We start from the raw sequence: 19,844 nt of genomic DNA on the forward strand, positions 1-19,844 counted from the left end.
GCAGTCCACGCTGAGTAGAATGCCTCTCATGCCCCTCATCTGAAAGTCTCAGCACGGCTGCTTGCTCCAGGAAGCTTGCTCTAAACTCTAGTGCCATGGCTCAACCACTCCACGGCTGCTATGGCCCTGTCCTTAGTTCTGTTGTCGTCTCCACGTAATATTATAGCTTCTCATGCACTTCTCTGTCTCCTTCACTAAATGGTGAGCTTCTTGGGGTTAGAGACTGTCTTTTTTTTCTATCATTGTACCCCAAGGACGTAGCACAGAATGTCACATATAGCAGGTATTTAATAAACATTAGAGGATGGATGGAGGAAAGGAAGGGTGGGTGGATGAATGGGTAGGAATTTCAAAGTCAGCCAGGAGTATTCAGAAGTAAAATCAAACCCATGTGAGGGTTGGGCCATCTCACTAGGGACTGGAGGACTGAGGGCAGTCATCTCAGAGGAGATGTGTAAATGTCCCTTCTGTCTGCTGAAGGGAGTCTGGGCCCTGACCCCAGAGTTCAAGAGAAAGGAGGCAGCCTTGGCTAGGCCGCCATGCAGCCCCTTGCTCCCCTGGATCACAACCGGAGCCTCACAGGCAGCTGGGCTGTGCATGTTGGGTATCTGGCCTTTCCTGATGCAGTCTGCTGCATCCACAGATGACTGCCCCTGCCCAGTGAGACAGTGAGACCCTGAGCCCTCACCTTTCTGTGCAGGAAGAAGATGGAACAGTTGAGGGGCAGGCTGTGCCTGCCGCTGCACACTCTCCGGGGTGCTGGGCCTGTGTGGGCAAGGGTAGGGGGAAAGGGGCTAGCCCTGGGCTTGCTCCTATCAGAGGGTGCTCACCATGCTAGAATGGGTGTGCTACTACTTGCTCAGGAGACCTCTAAGGGTAAGGACAGTCAGAATGGGCTCCAAATGGTTTAGGCTTCAATGTTGATCTCCCAGACCTAGACCTGCACTCGGGCCCTGTTTGAGAGAGTGAAGGATTGGAGATGCACATAGGCCTGAGCCCCGGGGTGCTGACCAAAGGCACAGCTACCTCCGTACTTCCAGAGGGAGGTTCAATTTTCTAGATCTAGGCTGCTTTGACCACCTTGAAATCCTACTCTTTCTGGTCAACTCCTAGTTTAAGAGTCTCCTTAGGAGCTGGGCACAGTGGCATGTACCTGTAATGCCAGCTACTTTCAGATGAAGGTTTGAGGCCAGAAGTTTGAGGCTATAGTGCACTATGATTGCACCTGTGAATAGCCACTGCATTCCAGCCTGGGCAACATAGCAAGACCCTACCTCAAAAGGAAAAAAAAAAAAGTCTGCTCAAACACAAGGCTTTCTGGAAGCCTTCCCTCATTCCTGATCTCTCCTGCCCACTCCCAGCCTGTCGGGGCCTCTTCTCTACTCTCTCATAGCATCATGTCCTCCCCACCCCAGGATTTGAACTCTTTATGTTATAATCCTTTGGTTGACCGGTTTTCTGCCCCCATAAGCCTCTCCAGGACAGAGGCTGGGTCTTACTCTACTGGATACAGTGCGGTGCCTGGTATACAGTAGGTATTACAGTTGCCATCCTCTTGCCTTGGGACAGCAGAACAAAAGCCTCCAGACTCCAACATCAGCCCACCCAGGGATGGCAACGCTGTCTGGCTATTGCTGTGTTATAAAGGCAGCATACTTATGCTAAGGCAAAGACGTCCAACACAAAGGACGATGTCCACTTATAAGAAATTGGAGAAATGTCAAAACTGTAGTGGTTCCCCCAGGCCTGTGGTCAGGGATGAGGATTGAGTACAAAGGGACCTACGGAAGCATCCTACTGGGGAGGGAACTGTTCTGTATCTCGATTGTGGTGGGGATTAAACTACTGTGCACAATGACCAAGACATATCACTGTATACTTAACTTTTTTTTTTTTTTTTTTTTTTTGAGATAGAGTCTCACTCTGTTGCCCAGGCTGGAGCGCAGTGGCACGATCTCGGCTCACTGCAGCCTCGACCTCCCGGTTCAAGCAATTCTCCTACCTCAGTCACCCAAGTAGCTGGGAATACAGGCACCTATCACCACACCTGACTAATCTTCGTAGTTTTAGTAGAGACGGGGTTTCACCATGTTGGCCAGGCTGGCCTCAAACTCCTGACCTCAAGTGATCTGCCCGCCTCGACCTCCCAAAGTGTTGGGATTACAGGTGTGAACCACCACGCCCAGCCTAAAATTTTTTTTATGGCCGTACACTGTGAGTGTTGCTTGCCATTAGAGTAAGGAATAATAGGGGACATAGATATTAACAGGGACATGGCACTAGCAGGTTATACATCTGAAAATTAAGAAGGCCAGTAGGGCTCACACTTACAGCTACCTGTGCACACACTGGGTTATGTGGATAGTTCTCCTGCTTTTAAAATCTGAAGTTCAAAGCAGGGCACAATGGAACACTCCCATAGTCTCAGCTACGCAGGAGGTTGAGGCAGGAAGATCACTTGAGCCCAGGAGTTTAAGTCCAGCCTAGGCAACATAGTGAGACCCCATCTCAAATAAAATGAAACTTAAAATCTAAAGTTCATTTAGATTTTAATTGTTTAGGATAAGAAAGCTGGTCTGTAAGAAAATACCCCGTAACTCTTTTCTTACTATTGCACATTCCCTCTCTCTCTCTCTCTGTAGGTATTAATTGACTGGATTAATGATGTGTTGGTTGGAGAAAGAATCATTGTGAAAGACCTAGCTGAAGATTTATATGATGGACAAGTCCTGCAGAAGCTTTTCGGTAGGAGAGTTGAGTGCTGCAATGGATGTGTGTTTAATTGCAGGTGGTTGGATCACCTACTTGTAGCTAGAAGGAGTTATTCTCAGTTTACAGTGGCTTACCTGGAAATGGATTACAAATGTGTGGAGCATGGAATAACAGCTCAGTGAAGGCTTTAGATGTCCACTTGGAATGTTTCATATGAATGAATTGTAGAGGGAGTCTCCATGACCAGGTGGGCCTGCTCCTTCTAGCAGCCAAGAATCATCAGCTAGATGAAAAGATTCCACTGTATATTAATAACTAGAAAGCACGCCTCCGCCTCTCCAGAAAAGCATGCCTGTGTGGCCTCTGTCGGTATATTTACATGCATGGGCATGAGTATGCATTTTTAGACCTCTGTCACCTTCAGATGCATGTGTGTGTGTTCCTCTGTCATCTGTGGACTTGTGTGTGTGTGTATTCCTCCCTGGGTCACTTTGCAGCTGTTCATGTGAAAATGTAAGGACAATGGGGAGAGAAAGGAGAATTCAGGGGTAATCTTAGTGTTGAAAGGACAAATTGCAGCTTGAATGGAGTTAAGGTGTCCCCCACTGCTCCTAATCTAACTGTGGCCCAAACCGTCCCCTCAGATTCTCGACTTCAATCCTTAGCTGCCCTCTGGGCACCTCTACCTGAATCTGCTTTAGACTGAATTCATCCACTTTTCTAAAGCTGTTTCATCCCCTCTGAGTTCATAGAATCCTCTCCCTTCCTCCTCTGCCCCCATGTATACAGGGATCAGCAAAACCCATTTCTACCTCTCCTGAATACATCCTCTGCCATTTTGACTTCTCTGAACTATTGAAAAAACTTCCAAACTCACTTCTTTGCTTCCCATCTCACCTCCTCCAACCTATTCCCTACACAGCTAGCAGAGGAAACTTTTAAAATCACAAGTCCAGTCTTGCCTGTACTTATTTATAACTCTTAGTGCCTCTCTCCTGCTGGACAAAGTCCAAACCCCTTGGCACAACATTCAAAGCATTCCATCATCTGATGACCCCCAGCTGTCTCCTTGGTCTCACCCACACATGTGGCTCATCCGTGTGGTAATACATGTAAAGTGCTTAGGATAGTGCCTGACACATAGTAGATGCTCGATAAATGTCTGTCATCATTGGTTTTACTATTTTTTTTGTATACCATTGCTGCATTTTTATATATGCCACACATATTAACATGCCTGTACCTTTGATCATGCTAGTCCTTCTGCCTCTAAGGCCTGCCTTCCTCCTTTACCCACCAGGGCAAACCATTATTGCTCATCCTTCCGATCTCTAGAATTAATCAAATTAATCAAATGTGCCTCCCTATTATAGCCTTTACAGTACTGTCAGTTTTTTTTTCTTGAGACAGATTCTCACTGTCACCCAGGCTGGAGTGCAGTGGCATGATCTTGGCTTACTGCAGCCTCGACCTCCAGGGTTCAAGTGACCCTCCTGCCTTAGCCTTCTGAGTAGCTGGGACTACAGGGCATGTACCATCATGCCCAGCTAATTTTTGTATTTTTTCTGGAGACGGGGTTTTGCCATGTTGCCCAGGCTGGTCTCAAACTCCTGGGCTCAAGCAACCCGCCTCAGCCTCCCAAAGTACTGTGATTACAGCAGTGAGCCACTGCGCCTGGCCCTATAGTCACATTTAGAAAACATAGTCATATACTTTTTTTTGTGTTCCCCCCCACACACACACAAATGTTTCTCTCTCTGAGGGACTATATATACACTTGCACATAAGTGCATATATGTATAGGTGTGTAGATATAAATGTGTACACACATATCTGTATACATACATGTAAGTATATATACATGCCTTATTATTAGACTTTCCATGTCATCTGTAGCTGTTTAGGTAAATGTGTATAGGCTTCCCAAGGGCACAAGCCATGTCCTATATATTTATCCAGGCTTCTCCAGCACCATCAGGTTGTCTAGCATATGTTGCCTAGCACTTAATCAGTGTATATTGAGGCTGGGCGCAGTGGCTCATGCCTGTAATCCCAGCATTTTGGGAGGCCGAGGCAGGCAGATCACCTGAGGTCAAGAGTTTAAGAGCAGCCTGGTCAACATGGTGAAACCCTGTCTCTACTAAAAATACAAAAATTAGCCGGGCGTGGTGGCGGGTGCCTGTAATCCCAGCTACTCGGGACGCTGAGGCAGGAGAATCGCTTGAACCTGGGAGGCAGAGGTTGCAGAGAGCCGAGATCACGCCATTGCACTCTAGCATGGGGGACAGAGCAAGACTCCCTCTCAAAAAAAAAAAAAAAGTGTATTGAATGAATGAATGGCTAATGTAATTTCTAGGAAGTTAAACTGATTTGGTTCTCAGACATCAGTATTAATGAGTGTTAATATTTAAAGGCTTGTAAACTCCAACTGAATACAGAGAGGAAATGAAAAAGCTTCGGCACATGAAGACATGGCTAAGCCGGGAGCCTCACCACGCATCTGTCCCAGTGACTACAGCTTTTAACTCCTCCAGCAGACATCTAGTCAGGATCTGAAACTGCCAAAATGTTCTCTGCTAGGCTGTCAAAGCAAGGTAGAACATGGCCACAGAGTAATGGAATATGGTTGTGGAGGAATCTTGCCTCCAGGAATGGTTACAAAACCATCCAGCATCACATCTATGCAACCCCAAGTTAGGCATTGCGTACAAGCAGATTAGATCATTTCACATTTCACCCTTCATGCTGAAAAGTTGATTCACTATGGAGGTGATGCTTCTTTTGTGAACTTAAGTTTAGACCCTAATCTCAAAGGTCTGAGGCAGGGCATACACATGCAAAGCCCATAGGTAGGATACTCAGGTGGAGGGAACCAGTTTGCGGTAAAAAAAAAAAAAAATATGCATCAGGAGCTCCTGGGAGGGGTCAGTCTGGAAGCAGAGATTTTGGGGAATGTTTTGGTTTGTTTTCTTTTTTTAACGACCCTGTGAGTATAAAGGAGGCAGAGTTTTGAGTGAGCACTCTGACCTTACGTTCCCCTCTGGCTATTTTTCGTGTCACTGGTCATGTTAACCTCAATCACATTGTCAGGGTGGTATCTGCCAGATTTCTTCATTATAAAGTGACTGTTTTTCTCTTTTTAATTAATTTAAGTGGGGAGAGATACTTTGAGACCATGTAAATATCCTCTTTCTCCTTAAACTTCTCCCTCTAGTTTTTGCATCCATTTAGAATGCATCTGCCGCAATTCTTATGGTAGTGTTCTAGCAGAGATGGTCTCTTCTCTGTATTCCTTCTGCATTTATTAACTGGAATTCTAAAAGGAAGAGTTGTCATTTCTATTTATTTATATCACTATGGACATATTTATTTTATACTTTGGGTTTAATCCAGTACTACTTTATCGTTCACTTTTTTGCTCATTGGCCTCCAGCTTCGGCCATTGGGAGCTCGTTCAGGTTGCCTCCTGGACTCTTTCAACAAGCTGCCCATATTTTTTTTTTTCTGAGCATTTCCTTTGTTTCTCACATCATAAGATACTCCAAGACCATCTTATATTTTTCTTACTCCAGTCCTGAAATCAATCACTTCTCCAACGAGCCCTGATTTATTTTATTGGAGAATGGAATTTAGATATCAAGATTTGGGTATATTAGTGGATGTTTTTAACTTGTTGTCTGCAGCATAAATAACCAAACATCTGTACCTAGGTACAGTGCCCTTACGTGGTGGTGTTAACCAGGCATGATTGTTCCCAGAAATCCAGCTTCTAATCGTAGTGGGGCTTGAGCTTCCTTAATACTGAGTTGTTTGGGCAGCGAGCTGGAGGGGTTTGACTTTGAGATTAGTAAAGTAACTATGAAACACTAGCACTTAGAAGATGATGGAAATGGCATAGGGGCCTCTCGTAGCCCAGGAGCATACACATCTGACATCAAGAAAAGGATACAGGGCCAGGCGTGGTGGCTCACACCTGTAATCCCAGCACTTTGGGAGACTGAGGCAGGTGGATCATCTGAGGTCAGGAGTTCGAGACCAGCCTGACCAACATGGTGAAACCCCATCTCTTCTAAATACAAAAAATTAGCCGGGCATGGTGGTGCATGCTACTTGCAAGGCTAAGACAGGAGAATCACTTGAACCCAGGAGGCAGAGGTTGCAGCAAGCCGAGATCGTGCCATTGCACTCCAGCCTGGGCAGCAAGAACGAAACTCTGTCTCAAAAAAGAAAAAAAAAGGACATGGAATCCAGGAAGCCATGTTGATTACATTGTGGAGCAAAGACCCAGAACCTAGAGGCAGAAGTGTGTGAGAAGGTGTGGCAGTGTATTAGTCTGTTCTTACACTGCTCATAAAGATATACCCAAGGCTGGGTAATTTAAAAAGGAAAGCTGGCTGGGCGTGGTGGCTCACGCCTGTAATCCCAACACTTTGGGAGGCCGAGGCAGGTGGATCACGAGGTCAGGAGTTCGAGACCAGCCTGACCAACATGGTGAAACCCCCATCTCTACTAAAAATACAAAAATTAGCCAGGCGTGGTGGCGGGCACCTGCAATCCCAGCTACTTGGGAGGCTGAGGCAGGAGAATCGCTTGAACCCAGGAGGCAGAGGTTGCAGTGAGCCAAGATCATACCATTGCACTCCAGCCTGGGGGTGACAGAGCAAGTCTCCATCTCAAAAAAAAAAAGGAAAGAGGTTTAATTGACTCACGGTGAGGCCTCGCAATCATGGCTGAAGGTGAATGAAGAACAAAGTCATGTCTTACATGGCGGCAGGCAAAAAAGCTTGTGCAGGGGAACTCCCATTTATAAAACCATCAGATATTGTGAGACTTATTCACTACCCCATGATTCAGTTATGTCCACCTGGCCCCACCCTTGACACATGGGGATTATTACAATTCAAGGTGAGATTTGGGTAGGGACACAGCCAAACCATATTAAGCAGGGACTTCTTGGCAGAGAGTTGTGTATGTTTCGTTGCTGTGGTGAAAGCCTGAACAGGTGAGCGTCCTTGAGATGCCATGTGACTTTGGCTGGCAAGGACTGGCTGGGTGTTCTCCAATTGTGAGCTCAATGGGGAGCAATAGCATGCCTGGCTCACCTCTGTGTGGCCACATGCCCCTTGCTCACAGCAGTGTCTGCCTTCCTTGCAGGAAAATCACCCTTCTCAGACGCCCCAGGCATTTCTGGTAGATTCTATCAGAACAGCCTCTCCCTAGTCCTTCTTTCTTAGCTGCCCAACCCAGCTGCCCCATTGCTGCCTGTATTCCCTGGGTCTTCCCACTTGCCCTGGCAGCAGAACTTAGTTTAGGTTTTCCCAAAAGCAGATGCCAAGACAAGGACGTGGGTGGAGGAAGCTTATATAGAAGGTGACCTTAAAACGTACAAATAACTGAGTAGGGCATGTAAGAGGGGAAGAGAGAAATGCCAAACACGAGTATGTTAATCAGAACAGCAGCTCTGTTTCAACCAGGGCTCATAGCTGGGCCCTCTGAGAAACCACGTAACAACACATCTCAGAATCACCCTTCCCAGTGCAAGGTAGCAAGGGCGTTTATCCTATGGCTCCTTTCCCCCTGTGGTTGAGGGTGACCTGTGCAGGAAATAAAAACTTCCAGGCTGTGCTCCTGTGGTGACAGAGGAGAGAGCCTTGGGGCCAGAGATGGCCATCAGTGTGCTAAGAGCTGTCTGTAGCTGCAGATGAATGCAGGTGGGCCAAGGAGCTCGGGGAAGGGGCATCACTGTCATCCAGAGAGACCACAGGGACAGCAACCCCGCTGTGGGGACACTGGCCACTTCTCTGCGCTGTTGGTGTTGCTGCCAATAAAATATTAGCTGCCAGCAACGCTGGCCTGCCTCTTCATGACGTACACTTCGTCCTCTCACGGGAGCAGCCCCAGCCCTTTCCAAACCTCAGAGCAGAGGTTTCCGAACCCCAGAATGAGGAGGAAGTTCCTTCCTACCCCAGCCAAAAAGTCACCTCATTTCTTGTCCAGGATTACCTCCTTCCAGGGTGATTGATGGAAGAAAGAGCCTTAGGTCTCCCAGAATATACTCTTACTCCATGACATCAATAAGAAGTCACAGAATCATCCAAAGTTGGGACACATTTCCCAATACCTCAGTTATACAGGTATGTCCATGGTCACCTGGTTATATTTACAATCACAACACCTAGGCAGTAGGCATGACTGAGTGAGAGATGGGATAAGCGATTCCAGGAAGATGCCTATACAACATAATTCATCACTTCATTTGAACATGGCCCACTGCCTGCTTCTTATTGAGGTTTCCTGGCTTGGGATGTCTATGTGAATTTCCTTGTGATATGTTTCATTTGACTGATCCTTATGTTTGAACATGTACATGTGCTGGGAACAGAAAAGGCCTGTTTTCAGAGATGAGAGTCATAAGCTTCCAGGGCTCTTCTTTCTGGTTTTCACAGTAACATGTGACTGAAACAGGATATCATTCTTCAGGCTTGAGACCAAAAGGTTCCCTGTGGCAGTAAAGTTCTGCAGGAGGGTGGTTTTGTTTTGTTTTGTGTGTGTGTGTGTGTGTGTGTGTGTGTGTGTGGTTTTCCTTTTCCCTGATAGACCCTAAAGAGTGCATTTTACACTGATCTTAATCAGTCAGATAATAATATCCACTAGGCAAAAACCATTTGGTGTGCTATATGCTAACTGCTGAGTTCAGGAATATAAAAGTAAATGTGTCATATTGCTGTCTTGTGGAAACTCACAGCCTGGTAGTATACAGGTCTGTAAGAGATCAAGTAGGAGTTTGGGAAAGGTTTCAGGAAAGAGGGGGTATTTTGGTGTTTGATTTTTGTTGACTTTTTTTTTTTTTTTTTTTTTTTTGAGATAGGGCTTCACTCTATTGCCTAGGCTGGAGTGCAGTGGCACAATCATAGCTCACTGCAGCCTTGACCTCCCCGGGCTCAGGAGATCTTCCCATCTCAGCCTCCCAGGTAGCTGGGATCACAGGTGTGTGCCACCACACCCAACTAATTTTTGTATGTTTTGTAGAGATGGAATTTCACCATGTTGCCCAAGCTGGTCTTAAACTACTGGGCTCAAATGATTCACCCACCTTGGCCTCCCAAAGTGGTGGGATTAAAGGCGTGAGCCACCTCACCCAGCCAGAGGGGGCATTTTGAATGGGGCCTTACAGAAAAAGATTCTCAACCATATGAGGAAGGAGAAAGGGCACTTTAGCCAGGACAACAAAAGAGTTTCCAGGAAGCCTCTGTTAATTTTGGTGCTAATGGAGGGAAAATGCTGTAGAGTCCAGGAGGCAGTGGGTAGATGACCATCAGGGTTGGGTGACTGGGATATGAGGCTAACAAAGAAAATGAGACCCAGCTCCCAGGTCGTGGTTTTTAGCACCATTTCCAACAGGAGAAACCAGGACTTCTTGGAGAAATGGCTAATTTTAGACCTGGGGCAGGGAATGTAGATGAGCCTAGAGCATCTTGTAGTGCCAAAAAGAAGTGCTAAGAAAAAATATATATACAGGGCCACACATTAAAAATGTCCGAAACCAACCTGAGGGAGCTCCCAGTGGCCAAAGCTGGAATTATCTGGGGGAAAAATTAATAATAGCAGTACTGGATTATAACCCAAAGTCTAAATATCCTTAAATTGATACTGATATAAATAACTGAACAAATAAGCAAATGGGAACAAAAAGACAACTCTGCCTTATAGAATTTCAAATACTTTGTGTAGATATAACCCCTTCAAAAAAGGTGGCAATTAATTCCACAATCCTTGAGTGGCTGAATTTAGTGACAGGCTTCCCATGATTAGGGTGTGGAAGTGGGGACAGGGTAGGGGGAGGGTGTAATGAAAGGGTACTTCACTTCTGTGGTCTTCCTCCCCAGCCTACCCATGAGAAAAATATAGGAAAAATCAAGCAGTCCTGACCATCACTTCTCAAAACTGTCAAGGTCATGGTAAAAACAATGAAAGTGTGAAAAACCATCACAGAACAGAGGAGGCTAAGGAGACATGAAGAAAAGAAGTGGTATCCTAGACCGTTTCCTGAAACAGAAAAAGGGCATTAGAAAAAACCTAGTGAATCCAGATAAGATATAGAGTTAACAGTCATGTACTAATGTCATACATAAATAGCTGTGACATATGTACCATAGTAATGTGAGCTGTTAACAATAGGAGGGGAAACTGAGTTCGGAGTGCATAGGAACTGTCTGTACTGTTTGTAACTTTTCTATAAATCTAAAAACCCTTCTAAAATGAAAAGTCTATTTAAAATAAAGGGCTGGGCACCGTGGCTCACACCTGTAATCTCAGCACTTTGGGAGGCCGAGGTGGGTGGATCACCTGAGGTCGGGAGTTCGAGACCAGCCTGACTAACATGGAGAAACTTTGTTTCTACTAAAAATACAAAATTAACCAGGCATGGTGGCACATACCTGTAATCCCAGCTACTTGGGAGGCTGAGGCAGGAGAATCGCTTGAACCCGGGAGGCGGAGGTTGCAGTGAGCCAAGATCACATCACTGTACTCCAGCATGCGCAACAAGAGCGAAACTCTGTCTCAAAAATAAAAATAGAAATAAAATAAAATAAAATAAAGCTGGGTGCGGTGGCTCATGCCTGTAATCCCAGCACTTTAGGAGGCCGAGGCAGGCAGATCACTTGAGGCCAGGAATTCAAGACCAGCCTGACCAACATGATAAAACCTCATTTCTACTAAAAATACAAAAATTAGTGGGGCATGGTGGTGGGCACCTGTAATCCCAGCTTCTCAGGAGACTGAGGCAGGAGGATCACTTGAGCCCAGGAGGCAGAGGTTGCAGTGAGCTGAGATCGTACCACTGCTCTCCGGCCTGGAAGACAAAGTGAGACTCTGTCTCAAAATAATAAATAAAATAAAGGAAGAAGATGAAGCTCACATTAGAGGACCATGAACTAAGAGTTTTAGACTGTATTGTTTTGGTAGTGGCAACTAGTGATGCCTTATGAGCAAAACAACACAGTCAGAAATGGGGCTTTAGGAAATATCATAGGAGCAGTATGGGAGATGCTCAGAGAGAGTGGAAGGAACTCCAGCAGAGCCATCTCCTCATGAGAAAAGGATAGTGTCAAACTAGAGGAGTGTCAGTTTGGATGGGGAAAAGCTTGAAGAGGACCTAGAGATGTAGGGAGAGTAGCCAGAGTAAACCAGGCTGATTCTATGTGGTGGATGTTGAACAGGTATGACTCCATGAACCCCACGAGGAGATGCATCTTGAAGAGTTTGATCTTGTTTACTTTGAGAGTCACTTTTCTATGCCCCAAAATGCTGGGCTGAAGTGGCAGCTATGCTAAAATTGAAGCAGGAATGAAGAAACAGGAGATCTCAGTTCCAATCTTGGTTTCACCACTAAAACATACCTCTGTTACTCCGATCACTCTCCTGTAAAGTCAGGAAGGTGGCTTTAAAAACCTGTATGGCTGAGCTATCCAATTCAGCAACCAATAGCCATATGCAGCTGTTAAAAGCAATTAAAATGGAACATTCATTTTCTCAGTTACACCAGCTAGATATCAAGTGCTCAATAGCCAAATGTAGCTAGTAGCTACCATGTTGGACAATTAAAAAAATGAGCATTGCCATCATACCAGATAGTTCTGTTGAATAGCACTGCTTGAAGATCCTCCTCCTATAATAGTCTGATTTTAGGATTGTTGATATATGCTGCTATTCTTAAAATGAAAGAGTTATTTTCTCATCTCAGAAACTCAAAAGTTAGATGAAAGTTTTTTATTATTCTTCCTTATAAATAATAGAGAAGCTCTCTAAAATGTCTTACTACATAGAAAAAGGCATGGTAGAGAACGACTGTGTGTGTGTGTGTCAAGGGACGCATACAATGTTTGTATGCATAGAATATTTCTGGTAATAGTCATAATAAACTGTCTCTATGAATGGGACTAGGGAACTTGGGACTGCCATGGAGAGGAGACAGTTTTCACAGCTTGAATTTTCTCTGTTTGTATATTATCAGTCTTATTGAAATTGGTTGAGTGCATATGTAAATTTCAGGAGCAAAACTGAATTAACCCATCAGTAGATATCAAATAACATTTGATATATATTTGAACAGTCATTTCAAGTAAAATAGAAAGAGGAAACTATTGAAATACGATAAAGACCGCTAAATAAAACCTAACTGAACATATTAAATAGTGAAATATCAAAGATGTGGTATTAGGGACAAATGAGAAATAATGGCTGTTACAACTATTATAAGTGTTTCAGAGGTCCTAATTAATATAATAAGAAAATAGATTTTCACTTTTAGCATTATGGCTGATGACTAGATGTTCAGATAAATCTTATTGGTACCGCATACTTTAAAAATCTGGATAAGCCTTTAAGAACATATTTTTGTATGGGATGGCTAAACTGGTGTGAAAAGGAAGGAAATTCTTCTGATTCCAAGAACAAGAAGGAAGTATAAATCTAGTGGGATAAGTGCTAATTCCGAATAACCTATCATTCCTAATGGCCTATAGCCTGAAGTTTAAAGGGTCACACATACAGGGTCAGGAGACAAATCTTGGGTAGAGACTGAGCAAGAAAGAGGGTTGGATTCGAGCCCCCTGAATAGAGCCATGGTCTTGAAAGGGCAACTCTTTCAATGAGTACAAAATTTGTCCCACAGAAAGAGGCAATAAGGATAAATTATCTTAGCCTTGGATGTGAACAGAACAATTAAAAAGAAGTCTGCTTCAGATAAGTCCTCATCAAAAGTCTATACTCACACAGATTTAAGGCTAGGATTCACAGTACTTATGTGACTTTAAAAAATCTAAATTGAAATTTTAGTTACAAGTTGTCCCAGGTCACTAGTGCCCCAAGACAGAAGCAAACATATGTCCGTCTTTTAAAGAGGAAGGAACTCTAAACTCAGACCACAAAGAACTCCCAGAGTTAAAATTCCAAGGAATATGACTTCAAAATTAGAAATCACCAAAGACATGAGCGTAAGCCACCATGAGCACTGTCAACAGAAACAATAATCTGTAGATTCATCCCACAAATACTATAAATATTAGAAACTGTTGAGCTATAGACTGGGTATGGTGGCTCATACCTGTAACCCCAGCACTTTGGGAAGCCAAGGTGGGAGGATTGCTTGAGCCCAGGAGTTTGAGACTAGCATGGGCAATATGGTGAGACCCCACCTCTATTAAAAAAAAAAAAAGAAAAAGAAAAAAAGTGTTCAGTTATAGAATATAAAATGAGTATGTTTAATATGTCAAAATAAATGTTTTTAAAGACTTAAAAATGATAAAAGAACAAGAAACTATTAAGACTGGAAGGTACATATGAAAAACAACCAAATGGAACTTCTAGAAATGAAAAAGTGTGAATAATAATGAAACTAGAAACCTCAATGGATTAGACACAGCTAAAGAAGGAATTAATGAACCAGAAGACAGCACTAGAGAAATTACCCAGAATCCAGTATAGAGAGACAACAGAATAGAAAACGAGAAAAAGAATTTGAAAACACAGAGGTTAGTCTAAGTAGATGCAACATACACAGCTAATTGGAATTCTAGAAGAAAAGAAAATGGAGTATAGTAAATATTTAAAGAAAACATAATGAATGAGAATTTTCTAGAATTGATGAAAGACATGAATCCTCAGATTCAGGGAGCTCAGTGAATCCCAAATAGGATAAGTAGTGACAAATCTACACCTACACACTTTACAGTGAAACCTAAGAACACTGAAGACAAATGATTAAAAGCATAGAGGAAAAAATCAATTATTTATAAAGGAACAACAGACTGAAAGCTGTCTTTCACAAGGAACAAGAAAAGCCAAAAGATATTAATATTGAAGATATCAAAACACTTTGATGTCTTTAAAGTGCTGACAAAAATGATCAACTTATAAGTTCATACACAGCCAAAAAAACTGTTAGGAGAGGCGGCTTTAAAAAGTTAGGAGAGGCAGCCAGGTGCAGTGGCTCACGCCTATAATCCCAGCATTTTGGGAGGCCAAGGCAGATGGATCACAAGGTCAGGAGATCGAGACCATCCTGGCTAACATGGTGAAACCCCCATCTCTATGAAAAATACAAAAAATTAGCCGGGTGTGGTGGTGGGCACCTGTAGTCCCAGCTGCTCGGGAGGCTGAGGCAGGAGAATGGCGTGAACCAGGGAGGCAGAGCTTGCTGTGAGCCAAGATCGCGCCACTGCACTCCAGCCTGGGTGACAGAGTGAGACTCAGTCTCAAAAAAAAAAAAAAAAAAAGTTAGGAGAGGCGGGGCTCAGTGACTCACGCCTGTAATCCCAGCACTTTGGGAGGCTGAGGCGAATGGATCACCTGAGCTCAGGAGTTCAAGACTAGCCTGATCAACATGGTGAAACCCCATTTCTACTAAAAATACAAAAATTAGCCAGGCAATAGTGGCGCACACCTGTAATCTCAGCTACTTGGGAGGCTGAGGCAGGAGAATCACTTGAACCCAGGAGGTGGAGGTTGCAGTGAGCAGAGATCGAGCCACTGCACTCCAGCCTGGGTGATAGAGTGAGACTATGTCTCAAAAAAAAAAAAAAAAAAAAGAGAGAGAGAGAAAATAAAGGCATTTTCAATAAACACAAACTGAGAGGGTTTATTACCAATAGACCCCCGCAAAGGAATTTCTCAAGAATGTAAAATAGGAAGGAAAATGAACCCCTCAAAAATATCTAAAATGCAATAGTGAATGAAGATTATCATGGTGGGTAGATCAAAGCCATAATTAAATGAATATAAAAAATCACAATAATGTCTAATTTGTTAATTAAAACAAGATAGAATCAGAATCCCATACAACCGTAGCACATAAATCAGGAATTATGTAATTGGAGTCAACGCGTGCTGAGGTCTTTGTATTGTTTAGTATATGGGTAAAGATACCAATTAGCTTAAGACTTTATTAAGTTCAATATGAATGATAAATTTTCTATCATAAATACTGAAATAATAGAAACAGAGTATATAACCTCCCTACTAATCATGGGGAGAAAATGGAATGAGAAAGAATGAAAACATTAATCCAAAAAAAAACAAGGCTGGAAGGGGGAGAAGAATCGGAAAACCCACTATATAGAAAGTTCAGGATAAGCTGGTAGAAGTGAATCCAAGTATACTGGTAAACTCAATATCAGACTAAATAACAAAACAAATTCTTGCCAAATACTATATACAAGAGATAGTTTTGTTTTGTTTTGAGACAGGGTCTTGCTCTGTTACCCAGGCTGGAGTATAGTGGCACAATCACAGCCGACTGTAGCCTCTACCTCCCGGGCTCAAAAGAAATCCTCCCATCTCAGCCCCCCCAAGTAGTTAGGACTACAGGTGTGTGCCACCATGCCCAGCTAAGTTTCTTCTTATTTTTTGTACAGACAGGGTCTCACTATGTTGCCCAGGCTGGTCTCCAACTCCTGGCCTCAAGCAGTCCTCCTGCCTCAGCTTCCCAAAGTGCTGGGATTACAGGCATAAAGCCACCACGCCCAGCTGAGATAGTTTTAATAAATGAGGGACACGCAAAGGTTGAAAGAAAAAGGGTGGAAATAATTATGTATACTGGACTAATTTTTTTAAAGCTGGGGTAACTATTTTACATCATACAAAATAGACTTTAAGGCAAAAGGCATTACTACAGAGAGTCACTACATATTAATAAGAAATTAAAGTCACTAGGAAAATATAGAAATTTTAAACTTATATGTACTTTTGTATATCAAATATTTAAAAATTTAAAATGATAATCATTACTTCAAGAATTTGACAAACCTATCACAGTGGTAGTTTTTAACATACTTCTCTTAATAACATATTAAGAAAAAAGTTCATAGAGAATATTTGAATAATACAGTTAGTCAGCTCTAACTAATCTGTATATAGCATATAATACCCTGCAAACTGTATTCTTTTCAACTGCTCATGGAACACTTACGAAATTTGACTATGCCTATGAAGCAAATCTCAACAAATTAGCATACAGACCAAATTCTCTGACTACAATGCAAGTTTCTCTCCTAATATACTTGGAGACAAAAGTATTTTTTAAACAACTCAGGAATTGTTCATACTGGAAAGAATATTTTACATATTTTAGTTCTTGAAGGTTGGTTACATTAATATAGTGTGGTATATATGACAGTTGTGTTTGTTAGAACATCTCAGTTCTCCCACCATTCAGGGTAATTGAGTTTATTCTGCCTTGTCTTTATACATCAGAACTTTTGAATACTGTTTCATTGTTTTCTATATATAATCTCTCCAAAAGCAAATTTGGGTAATACCTTCAAAAACAACTCAAAGATTCACAAAATAATCCACCTGAGAAAATTTTCTAAATCACATCCTATCAATTTCAAAATCATGCCTAATACTTATGAAGAGTTAAACTAGTTATGAACAATCTGTGTAACTATGGAAACATGAGAGAAACAGTTTCCTGGAAGAATAAAACTTCAGCAATAGAAAACTCTATGGAGCTAGCTGAAATTAGCCCACAAAAGAACATTATCTTTAAATCCTTAGTAATGTTGAGTAAATTACTATTAAGCTATAGAAATATGATTTGAGTGGGCCTCTTATATTTTAAGGGTTGAATACCTTAAAGATAAAGGAGGGGGTAGGAATAGCAGAAGAAGTTTGCAAATTAATTTTTTATTTAAAATGTTAGAAAATTAAAATATGTCACATAAGCCTGCAAAATAGAGATAATGATGTTTTATTTGCATACCCAGAGAATGCTGAAGACTCAAACCGCAATAGGACTAATAAAGGGATTTGGTAAGATGACAACATACAAGGAAAAAATCTGTAAGGCAATAGCTTCCATGTTTACCAGCAGTAATCAATTAGTAATATATACACACACACACAAGATGTTTATTGCAACTTTATTACAAATACAGAAAATGTGGGTTATAACCTGGCTGTATGTCAAGTTATAAGTCATATAATGCAATATGCAGTTTTGAAAAATAATGAGTTATATTCATATATTGACCTGAAAAGACTTATGATATATATATGAGTGGAAAAAAGCCAATAGCAAAAATATATATATACTATAATCTCATTTTCATTAAAAGAGAAAGAGAAGGCTGAGTGTGGTGGCTCATGCCTGTAATCCCAGCACTTTAGGAGGCTGAGGTGGGTGGATCTCTTGAGTCCAGGAGTTCGAGACTAGCCTGACCAACATAATGAAACCCCATCTCTACTAAAAATACAAAAATTAGCTGGGCGTGGTGGTGCATGCCTGTAATCCCAGCTACTTAGGAGGCTGAGACAGGAGAATCACTTGAACCCGGGAGGCAGAGGTTGCAGTAAGCTGAGATTGTGCCACTGCACTCCAGCTTGGGCAACATAATGAGACTCCATCTCAAAAAAAAAAAAAAAAAGAGAATATTAACACACACACAATAAGGATTACTTCGAGATATATTTTTATGCAAATCCATTTAATACCAATATCAATGCCTAAACTAAAATATCGAACAGCAAAAATTAAAAGCAAGAATATAAACCCAAAGCATAATGACTAAAATGGAAAGAAGTAAAGCAGAGTTACATTTTATAAAACATTTGCAACACAAAACAAAGCCACAAAAATGCTTCTCCTAAATAAGAAATACCAGACGCTAAAAAAAAAAAAAAGGAAAAAGTTTAATTTTAGGAAGAATGCACTACAATTTTAGTATCATAGACTAGTTAAATATATTAGTGGAAACAGAAAAACAATGGATGCTTCAGTAAGTAAGGTGTGAAATCCAATAATGGAAAACACATTTCTCTATACTCCTAACACTTCTGACACCAAATATGTGGGTTTTCCACACTAAGCAATTTTCCAGTTCTCTATGGACAGCAACAGGGTGTCCTACAATTTAATTTTGATACTACTGTCCCAAAGTTAGCACAGCCCTCGCAGGTTAAGGGCTCAGTGCCACAAGAGTGTCCCCACTTCAGTTGGCATTCGCCAAGTTCAGACCTCCGGTACTTCTGACTGACTAGCTATAATAGATCAGGAGTTTCCAAAACCCTTTCCTCAGATATGATTATTTGCTAGAATGGCACACAGAACTCAGGAAGGCACTTAGGTTTACTAGTCTATTATAAAGGATAAAACTCAAAATCAGCCAAAAGGAAGAGATGCAAGGGCATGGTTTGTGGGAGAGGCACAGAGCTTCCATGCTTTCTCATGTGCATGACCCTCCAGCACCTTCATATATTTACCAACCAGGAAGCTCTCTGAACATTTTCGGCCAGAGTTTTTATGAAGTGTCATTAAGTAGGCATAACTGATTAAATCACTAGCCATTGATAGTTGACCTCCAGCTTCCTTCCCCTTTCTCATGGGTTGGGGGTATGAGGCTGAATGTTCCAATCCTTTATTCATATGCTTGGTTCTCCTGGCAATCAGCTTCCCCATCCTCAGAGCTTTCTAAAAGTTGCCTCATTAACATAAACTCAGATGTAGGTGAAAGGGGCTTGTTATGAATAACAAAAGATGTTCCTTTTACCTTAATCATTTCAGAGCTTTTTCAGGAACTGGGGACAAAACCCAAATATTATAACCATAGATGCCACTATCATCTTTCAGAAAGTTACAAGGTTTTTAGAAGCTCTGTGCTAGGAAGGGAGATCAAGGAGGCAAGATGTATATTTCTTCTTATGTCACACCATTTAAAAAAAAATAAGAATGAACTAGACAACTGTGCAAGAAAAAGTTATTGACCTAGAAAACAGACTCAGAGACCTAAGCTGAAAATCTGTTCAATGCCAGATTTTAAATATGAAAATTTATAGACAATGATGTAACACAGCAGAGCTAGCAAATAAGTGGCTCCTCCTCACTCCTCTCCTCCCCGCCCAACCCTCTCTCACAACAGTCGTCAGTAATCTTTGACTGCAATCTTTGCCTCTGAGCCAAGATAAGACCAGAAGGTTCTTAACCTAGCATTTTGGGCAGCCTCTATCCAATGCTTGTAGTTGCGAAGTAAGATTAAAATAACTTGCTTCTATAGAGACAATTACATCATCTGAAAATAATGGGAAAAAGTGAAAGAAAATAACTTGTCATTTTTTCAGTAGGAGAGGATCCA

The 19,844-nt window shown here is 42.1% G+C and overlaps 1 protein-coding gene across 1 annotated transcript in view; it reads left to right on the plus strand.

The window, feature by feature from the left end:
* The window catches only part of PARVA (parvin alpha), a 156,275-nt gene that overhangs the window by 101,351 nt on the left and 35,080 nt on the right, over nucleotides 1-19,844 (plus strand). Inside the window, exon 4 of the mRNA XM_004050716.5 lies at nucleotides 2,643-2,745. Within this exon, the coding sequence (XP_004050764.4) occupies nucleotides 2,643-2,745 (103 nt within the window). The remainder of the gene's footprint in view (nucleotides 1-2,642; nucleotides 2,746-19,844) is intronic.

The sequence above is a fragment of the Gorilla gorilla genome, chromosome 9, assembly GCF_029281585.2.
Source record: "Gorilla gorilla gorilla isolate KB3781 chromosome 9, NHGRI_mGorGor1-v2.1_pri, whole genome shotgun sequence".
Taxonomy (NCBI): Eukaryota; Metazoa; Chordata; class Mammalia; order Primates; family Hominidae; genus Gorilla; species Gorilla gorilla.